The 9,723-nt window shown below is 39.8% G+C and overlaps 1 protein-coding gene across 1 annotated transcript; it reads left to right on the top strand.

Moving 5' to 3' along the window:
• The first annotated feature begins 397 nt into the window (after nucleotides 1-397).
• chchd1 (coiled-coil-helix-coiled-coil-helix domain containing 1) lies at nucleotides 398-2,956 on the top strand. The gene is made up of 3 exons (XM_047603248.1): nucleotides 398-671; nucleotides 1,201-1,313; nucleotides 2,445-2,956. The coding sequence occupies exons 1-3, from the start codon at nucleotides 533-535 to the stop codon at nucleotides 2,559-2,561; spliced, it is 369 nt and encodes a 122-aa protein (XP_047459204.1). The 5' UTR covers nucleotides 398-532; the 3' UTR covers nucleotides 2,562-2,956.
• The last annotated feature ends 6,767 nt before the right edge of the window (nucleotides 2,957-9,723 follow it).

Below are 9,723 nucleotides of genomic sequence, written 5' to 3'. Positions count from 1 at the left end.
AACATAAGATTATAATATAATATACAAAATAAGTATATCTTATTATATATCATATATCTAGTAAAATAAAATTAAAAAATAGTCCAAGCAACAAACAGAGAGATGAGTTGATGAATAGTTGGGTATGAAAGAAGTTTGCAGTGTTTTCTATCTATAAAACCTTGTTTATTCATCTATTTCTCTAGCTAATGAAAACACAGCTGAATCAACATCTCTCTGGGTCATTTTAATACTAAAATCTTCGTGAAGCTAAGATTTAATGCAGGGCTTTGATTTTACTCTGCTGTTACTAATAAACTGGCCGGACCTGCTTTACTCCGGGCCGGTAGGGGGCGCTGTGGATGTGGGTGTGCAGGAAGAGAGGGGTGTAAAAAAAACTGCACATGCGCAGCTCACACTTCACCCGGAAGTGATAGTGAGGGACACCGAGGTGAACCCCGTGGGTTTGTTTTCTTCTTTTTCTTCTCTCTCAAGGTTGTTTTGTTTTATTTTTTTTGAGGAGCGGTTGAGGAGTTTATGAAGATAAAAATAAATGGCGGCTAATCGAGGAATCTTCTCTAATGAGAAGGTCAGCAAACTGCTCAGCGGGAAAAACGGGAAACCGGTGCTGAAACCCAACAGGGCTCTGGTGCTGAAAGATGTTGTAGCGAACCGCAAACCCAAGAAAGGAGGTGAGACACGTAGCGGGGGACACTGTCCATAAAAGGAGGACAAAAGAGACACTTTAAAGAGTTTGAAACCTCGTAAGAAAAGTATACAGGAAGAAAATGGCATTTACATACAGGCCTTAACGTAATTTCACAACTCAGTGCATATTCCTTTTAAATTAAAAAATACAAACATCTGAGGAGTTCAAGTTTAAGGAAATCAAAGATACTTTGTGGTATTTCCATGACATTTTTCTTCTACTCAGCATCTTATTAAATTACACATTCAAATTAAAGAGTAAGTGGAGGAAGCCATTTATTTGAGACAGTATTAGGCATTAGGTGGTCATAATGTTATGCCTGATCGGTGTGTACCACTCACATTGAACACATGCGCACTAGGAACACATCACTAAACCATATAATGCATGTGCACAGCAGATAACGCAGAAATGTGTCATCCTCCAACTAAAACCCTTCATTTCCCACCATCACCACGTTTACGTTACGTGTGGTTTCCAGTTGCATTGAACGTGAGGCTCTTTCTCCACAGAGGCCACCTGCGTCACGGAGATGTCCGTCCTCATGGCCTGTTGGAAGCAGAACGACTTTGTGGACGGTCTGTGCTCCAATGAGATCAGCAACTTTTATACATGTGTGAATAAGGTACGAGCTCATGTGTGTGTCTCATACTTTCACAGAGGAAAAAAAAACAGTCTCCATGGGTTAAATGTAACAGACGGCAGCACAAAAGTAGTTTTTCTATCAATTAAAATAGAAGCATGAACTCAAATTTGATTAAATGGCCAATTTAACCACACAGTTAATCTGTTTTGTAGTAGCAGTAGACAATAAAATCCTTAATTTCTAATTTTCTTAACCATAGCTAGTCATTCAGTTTGTAACATACACAGATTTGCTCATGTGTGAACACATTATATATATATATAAATATCTAATATCTAAATATCTACTTTTTGAGCTAGAATTTTTTGGACAGATGACCAAACCTCAAAAATATACAGCTTCAGTATTTATATTGTTTAAATCTGTACAATCGTGTGAACATTTTAATTATGACATGTCAGTTTGCAGTGCATGTTATTAAGATTAAAAATTAATGATATTTAATGGTTAATTGTATTTGTTAGTGTGGAAGTCAAAGGTGTTAAGTATAGAAAAGTTTAATTCCTTAACTGTGTGATCCATCCATCAATATCAGCCTGTAAATAACTCCAAATGTTTCCCTTTGTTTTAGTGCAGATGGAAATATTGACATTTAAGGAACTTTTCTTTGACATAACATTTTATTATGAAAAATAGGTTCAATTTCAGCTCGTTGCTGCCACCTGCTGTTTAGTTCTCAGTGCTGTGATATGTCTGCAGTTCTTAGTGGACAAATTAGGAATAGGTGCCAGTTTTACCCATAAATTGCACTAAATTTCTCCAATTTTATTTTGGTACTTTGTAAATTCATCCTTAAAGCCAGATTGGACGAAGAACTTTTCTTGTACACGTCTCAGGTTCTGACCTGTGTCTGTGTTAGTTGTTATGTTGCTCTGGTTTTTGCTCATTGTCTCAGATGCAGGATTTAAAGGTCTAATGTGCTGCAAAACACAAACACTGACCTGGTGCTGGAAGGCTTCAACTAGGAGGGAATTTGTTTGACAAGGAATTGCAAATAAGTGTGTGCGCTCAGGACGAAAAACGACCCACATCCATGCTGCTCTGCAACTGTGTTTTTATTATAAAATGAGTGTTAATACTGAAATAAAAAGTCTTCTTCATCCCTTGCAGGCAGCTGCACAGATGAAGTCTGAAAAGAACAAAACCCAAGTAGGAGGAGGAGGTTTGACACCGAAACAAGCCACGACGCTGCTGAAGAGATACCCCAACCTGACCAAAGAGATATGAGAGACAAACGTTTTACTGCGTCTGTTGTCAAGACGCGACACCTGAAATACAGGAAGGTCAAGACTCCAGCAGCACCAGGAGTTTATAAATAAATAAAGTTGTTCCATTTACTACTTAGTGCTGCTGGAGTCTAGACCTTCCTGCAGTTTCCTTTCCTCCTCCCTGCACTTTGGTCGCAGGTGCACGTTCACCAGAACTTTCTCTGTGTCTACAACCAAGTCTTGGAACTGGACTTTATTGTGAAAAAGACACATCACATTATCACATTACGTTTGGGAGGAATTAGCTATTTATTTCACTTGCTCTCTCAGTCGAAACAAACCCGCTATAAAAATGATTTATCGTCAGTTACTGTGTAAGAGGGAACAAACAAAATAAACATGGTGTTAAATATTTCTTCGCCCGACTGTGTGTTGCTCTAATGTTTATTTTAAGTCTAAAAGCAAGATGCAGCCTTGCTGGAGGGTGTGTTGTGTCCTGTGCAGACTCTGAAACTGTAGGAGGTTAATTGAAGCTGAATTATTCAATGATTTGTTCAGTAGGACAGAAAGAAAAAAAGAGAAAGACAACTGGCTATTTTCAGCTCAATCTGTTTATCCAGATTGGGAAATTAAAGTGGTTTAAATGCTTTTTTTTTTTACGCAGCATAATGCGGGAAAACACTCGATGTCGTCCAGCAGGGTGCGCTCTTCGAGTCCGTAAATAGTTTGAGCAGAAGCAGAGACCAGCGGTGTCCTCACATCAAGCCTCTGACTAGTCAACGTGATTGTCTGGGTGGTTGTTTGCAGGCCTGCACCCTCGGAACAGGAATAATAATGAGGATAAGAAGGACGCAGGAGTCAGGAGTTGTTTCACGGCGACATCTAAAACATGTCACACCCATATGCAAAAAACAAACAGTGTGTAGCCATGGATACGACAATCTTAGGGAAAGACAGTTCAAACAATGCCTCAGTGAGTCTCTGCAGCGGAGACGCAGCTTGACTCATTTCTAACTTACCTTTAAGACAAGATATTCACCCGCCGTTATCTCTCAGCCTCTGTTCTTGACGTAGCTCTGGCTCAGAAACTCGGCGTCTCTTCTGGCACCAGTCAGATAAGGACAAACGTCCTCCATGTCTCACAGTTTCTTTCCACGTGACATTCTCCAGTATCTGATGGTGTCTCATGAACCCGGTGGCAGTGATTGATGTTGACGGCTTCACTTCCACATAAAGGACGCCCAGCAGGCTTTTAATTTAATACCAAGTAAAACACATCATGCGCTATTATTTCGGGGATGTGTATCAATCTTATCTTTATATCTGGACATAAATATCTATGGACGGACGAGAGACAGAGTAAGAAGGAGCTGAAGTTTGACCAAGAGATTTAGAGAAGTTGCGTGAAGGAACAGACCCGAGAGAGTGCGTAATCATTCTTCAAATGTCTCATCCTGTGTGTGTGTGTGTGTGTGTGTGTGTGTGTGTGTGTGTGTGTGTGCATGTGTGTGTGTGTGACCTCCGTTTCTGCATCAGGAAACACCAACAGTATGATCTAATTCACCCACGAGGAAGTGGAACCCCCCCCCTCCCCATTGGGTTTGGCTTCTTTTGACTCGTGCAGTTTTGGTGAAAAACCTTTCAGCGCTCAGCTGAACTGTTATCTCATCTTAAACCGATGCAAATAGTCCATTTTTGGGACCATTTGCATCAGTTTAAGATGAGATAATGGTGGAGAAATTTGCGGCATTGCAGCTGCAGACAGTTTCAGGTCAGTAACACACATGAGGACAGGACACAAATATATAAATATGTAAATTCGTGCGAATTAACTGCACAGACCCCTAGTGGTTCGTGGTGTAATTGCAAGGACTTTGTGAAAATAAAATATCCTTTATAAAAGATCATATGACATTTACAGAAATAAGATTATTTTACTGAAATGTGACAGACTTTTATCTATCTATCTATCTATCTATCTATCTATCTATCTATCTATCTATCTATCTATCTATGCTCTTATTGTGAAACATCTGCAGGAAGGTGTTGAGGGTCTCGGAAAGCTTAGTTAATCAAATGGGAATAAAACATTCATGCATAATCGACCAGAACAAGGTGAAACATCTTCAAGAAGCTTCTTTACTTGCATTTATTTGTTTCAGTACCAAATATAATCTTAATAACCTCTTTTTTATTTCTTATCAGCTTTCATTCAGCTTCATGGTTAACTTCCTGAGACCCAATGTCCTCATATGTGGACGTTAAGTTTTAGTGGAGTTTATTCAGCTTCATTTAAACCCGTTGTCCTCATTAGTGGACACTATGGTCTGCAATCTAGTGGTGGCAAAGCTTACTTAAAACTTATTTATTTATGCTTATTAACATTTCTAGTTTGATATGACGCACACATAGCGACAAGATACAACATCGCTGATTAGCAAGTACTCGTTTGAGGACACTGGGTCTTCATTTTTGCAATTCTGCCTTTGCTCAGGTATTAAATTGAATACTTTCAGTTTTTGTTACATATTAGTGACTTTATTATAATATAAATAACCCCACTGTCCACATGTGAGGACATCGTTTTTGTTTTTTGTTTTTTTAAAAAACCACTACTTCCTGTTCAACGATGATGCCTAGTTTTTATACGTTGTTTATACGTTGCGTTATGCTCCCTTTGAAGTGAAGACATCTTTGTAGACATTTCTGCAGAATGCAAAGCCACATTGTACTCTTTGTGGCTAATAACCTCCTTACAACGACACATGAAGGTGGTGGTGGTAGCAGGGACAGGACGCCTGGTCAGAAATGAAAGAACAGGGTCCTAGATCCTAGATCGGCTCCATGATGCTCAGTTGCAGGACTCTTGGTTTACACTTGACCTCATTACAGTCGTGCTCCAGAATGAATCTAATTCTCCGACATATTTCTTCAGGGAGGCTTTCGTTAAACATCTAAAGTTCTTAATATTTGTCAGGTTGCTGTGTTGCATGTGAGCTCTGTCAAAAGGACGCGAGGGATTTTTGTTCGTATCAGAGTTTGAATTCCCTATTAGTCCTCCTTAGTGCAGCTCAGTTCAGTTCAGTAAATGTTTGGTCAGAGAAGTTTCGTATCCTGTTGAATATTACTGGTTCTCATTTAGACACGAAAGCAGCAGCGGAGCTCAAGGTCTCAGTCTGACGTTGACAGCAACTTCAGTTTCAGTGTCTTGCACAAGGACACCACACGGCGTGACTTCAGGTTTTTTTTGTTTGTTTGTTTGTTTTTTGTTTTTAAAGTCGACTCTAATAAAAACCCTGCAGAAAGTAATAAATCTATGTTCTTGGCCTGAACACATTTGCAGAGAACAGACAGCTCATGTGCTTCATGCTGTGAGCTGCAGATATGTATAGCCTGTATAAAAAAAGGCTGCATCTCAGCTCCATCACGTCAAGCTACATTCAACAATCGCAGCCAGTTTGCACCCTTAGTATAGGGAGTTAATCTTTGTAATATTATGGTGTGTGTGGTTCTAAGGAAATGTGAATAATACTTTTTTATTTTACTTTAATCTAATCTTATTTTATTTTATCTTTCTTGCGTTTTTTTAAGAGTGTTTACTTTTATGTACGACAAAGCTACGCTGACAAAGTAATTTCCCTCGTGGATCATTAAAGTCTAAGTCTACGTTGTTATCTTCGTTTCAGCATTTTACTCATTCGTCATTACAGGAGCTGTCTGTGGCGCCCCACTAGACCTGTCAATCTAAGCTTCCTGTACACGGTAGGCCCCGCCCCTTTCACTGCTGAGCCAATCACGAGGCTGTATATTACACTCTGACTCTTGTAAGGTTCTCTGCAACCGGCAGAGAACCATGTTCAGTTCCCAGGTGAAACTCAGAAGCATGCAGCAATATTAGTTAGCGGAAGAGAAGCTAACGGTGCAGCTCGCTCCCATGAGGCCAAAATAATCTTTTATTTTCTTTATGTGCCAGTTATACACCAGTTAGGTATATTTATGTTTTGCCTGGCCACCCTACTGTTGCACGTTTTAAGTAATAAAAATTACTATTTGAATCTGTGTATTATTTAAATAGCGTAATGCAAACTGATAATAATAATGTGTATTTATAAATAGCACTAGGCCGAGTTTAATATAGAACACATATAGTAGGTTCCTGCTTCATCTCTCCATCAGTTTGACTCTCTCCTTGGCGTGAAAAACATTGGAGACCCCTGATTTACATGTTATTATATTCAGAGGAACCGTGCAGGACAGGTGCAGCTGGAACCGCTGAATTTGTGGGATTTGAAACTGAAGTTTATCAAGAAACTGAGGCCATGACGTGAACGTTCACACCTCACCTCAACTCACTTCCTTGTTAACGCAGTATCACATGAACTTTGCTCCAGACTATTGTTCTCTATCTCTTGCTTCTTTTTTTTTTTTTTTTTTAATTCTTTCTCACCTAGCATTGGCTAAACTATGGTGACTCACAGAAAGAGGGAACTCAAAGCTCTTAACAAATGCTTATCCATTTGTTATGACTTAACATATGTGTCCATATAAAGGCAAAACAACAACTGCAATACTCATACGCACACTTTTCTTTTTTGTTTTTTTAAGTATTAAATGAAAGCATCATTTGCACCGTCTCATTATTTTGTGCACCAGGCCGAGCTTTCTGTATGAACTACGTCTGAATCACAGTGTCGGTGTGAAAACAGGCTGCACTGGGCACAGTATTTGTCAGTAGGCAGAGAAAAAGAAACAGGAAACTGTTGGGCTACATTGCATTATTCCGATGTGTGACTTCACCTCCAGACCACACGCACACGTACTCAGATACGCGCATCTGCCTGCATTCTCACGGACGTCGCATTAATAACGTGGCCCAACAGTCTTCTTTATATCTTTATATTGGTGGTCAAACATGCAGTGGAAGGAAGAAGACGCTCGCTTGAAGGAAACCCGCAAGTTGTAACCACTCACTTGACCAGCATCCAGATACCTATTAACAGCTCTCTTTACATCATCTGCTGTTCGTGCACATTTGATACAAACAGCAACTGCAAAAAAAAAAAAAAAGAAGCATAAAAGATGAAGTAGATTTTGTTCACAGACTATTTGGAGTGTAAACTGGTGGGTGCAGATCATCTCATCCGTTGATTACAAAGTGTCTTCTTCTCAGAGTAGTGTCTTAAAACTAAACCTTATCTTTGCAGTTGTTCTGATTTTACACTTTCTTTACACCAAGCAAGTTTACCTCCAACAAACTCTGTGATTACTTTTAATCAATTAATATCCATTCGCATATAGTTTGATTTTACTCATGACTGTGGGTGCAATGTAACACAGAAATGTTCTAGAAAAGCTCACATCGTTTCATACAACCCCACGTTCACCAGTTGCATGTCAAAGCTAGAAAACTAAAAGCTAACTGCGTGTTATTAAACAATTTAATTTGGCCTTTTTTCTGTTCGGTCGACTCAGCGATTTGTCTCAGTAATCCTGCATGAACCTGACTGGAATGTAGCCTTTGTGAAGGTTGATACAGTAATTACACCTGTGAGACGTCTGCAGCGACTTGTCAAGACGTCTACTGTATAAAACCTTTTAGATGTGTATTAGTTTGAAGGATCACTACACCCGGAGACAATGTGCACATGTTAAACTGAAGCTTTAACCCCAGCGAACGCATGTACAGACCTGAGTAGAACTGCGCGTTCGTGGGTGGGTCCATGTAGGTACAGGAAAGCAGCTGCAGACCACAATGACGAGTCAGATAATATCAGAATATGATCAAAGATCTTTAAAAAAAGAGTCTGTAGATGTCATTTGTTAGTTATTATTGGAAGCGACACTAGCTGCGTCTCCATTACAGTGTTTGACTTACTCTTTGTGCGTGTTTCCATTGAAAGGTGCTTTTGCGAATGAGTTTTTAATTCTCGTAAAGTCTCGTCTCGCAATATCCCAGAATTCTCTTAAATTTTCGTCACGAGACATTTTACTTCAAGGACGATGGACTTCAAATGAGACGGTCACATGACCCCCCTGTGTCATCTCCAGCGGGCTGACATACGGGAAATGTGAAAAAAAGTTTTTCCATTGCGCTTTAGCGGTGAACTTTAACATCGGTGCGTCTGAAAAAACCAACTCATGAGAGCGTAAAAAATGTTTTTAGTGATATTTGAAAGGTTTCAAATACCTTTTTTTTTATTATTGTGATACTTAGGTTTTGCATATTTCTAAAAGGGAATGGAAACATAGCAAATGTGAACAAGAAACTTGTGTTACTGGGCCGTGAGGTTTCCGTGACGACAGATGCTGCTGCTGCTTATTCTTTCATTGAAGAGCCACAAAGGACTGACAGGACTAACTTCTCCAGTGATCTACCGTAAGATTTATTCACTCATTCGTTTTCTGAAATTGCTTGTCTTCTGGAGCCTATCCCACCTGTCATTGGTCAAGAGGTGGGGTATATCCTTGACAGGTCTCCGGTCTATTTCAGGGCTGAGACAGAAAACCACACTCACACCTACAGTCAATTTAGAATTACCAATGAACCTAACAAGCATGTCTTTGGACAATGGGAGGACGCTGCAGAACCTGGAGAGAACCCAACAAGATGGATTTAGCCTTTTTAAATCTTAAAATCAAGGTATTCATAACCTTAGTATAACTATCAATACCACCCGTACATTTGACCTTGTGCTCTCTTCCTCATGGTTTTGATATGTTTCGCATATAACGTATTCCAGGTCCAGTTCCTCTCTCCTGGGGCCAAACCCACTCTCTGTTCCTGTGTCCCATCAGGAGGTTACGACCTCTGAAACATCTTCTCTGACACTTGTGATGAGCTCGTTAGTTTGTGCTTAAACGTTTTAAAGTCTGTTTTGCAGGTGTCTGAAACCTGTATGTGTTAAATGAGGAAGTTACGATTTTAAAGAGACACCGCAGAAAGGCAGAATATGCTTCTCTCTAATGCTTGTGCTCCTCTCTCTAGTGGGGTTCTCAGGGGTCTACTTTGGACCCCCTCTTGCTCACTTTATGTTAAATGCTAAAATGCTAAATGCTAATGCTAAATCCTTCTATTTCGTAAAAGATCACACTCACTCTCACACTCACACCTGCAATTTAGAGTCACCATTAGCCCTTTAACGAGCACGTCTTTTGAGGTGGGAGGACTCAGAGAACCGGGA

Source organism: Mugil cephalus, chromosome 13, assembly GCF_022458985.1.
Source record: "Mugil cephalus isolate CIBA_MC_2020 chromosome 13, CIBA_Mcephalus_1.1, whole genome shotgun sequence".
Lineage (NCBI taxonomy): Eukaryota > Metazoa > Chordata > Actinopteri > Mugiliformes > Mugilidae > Mugil > Mugil cephalus.
The sequence above is the reverse complement of the archived record's forward strand: the minus strand, read 5'-3'. Positions and strand labels throughout refer to the sequence as shown.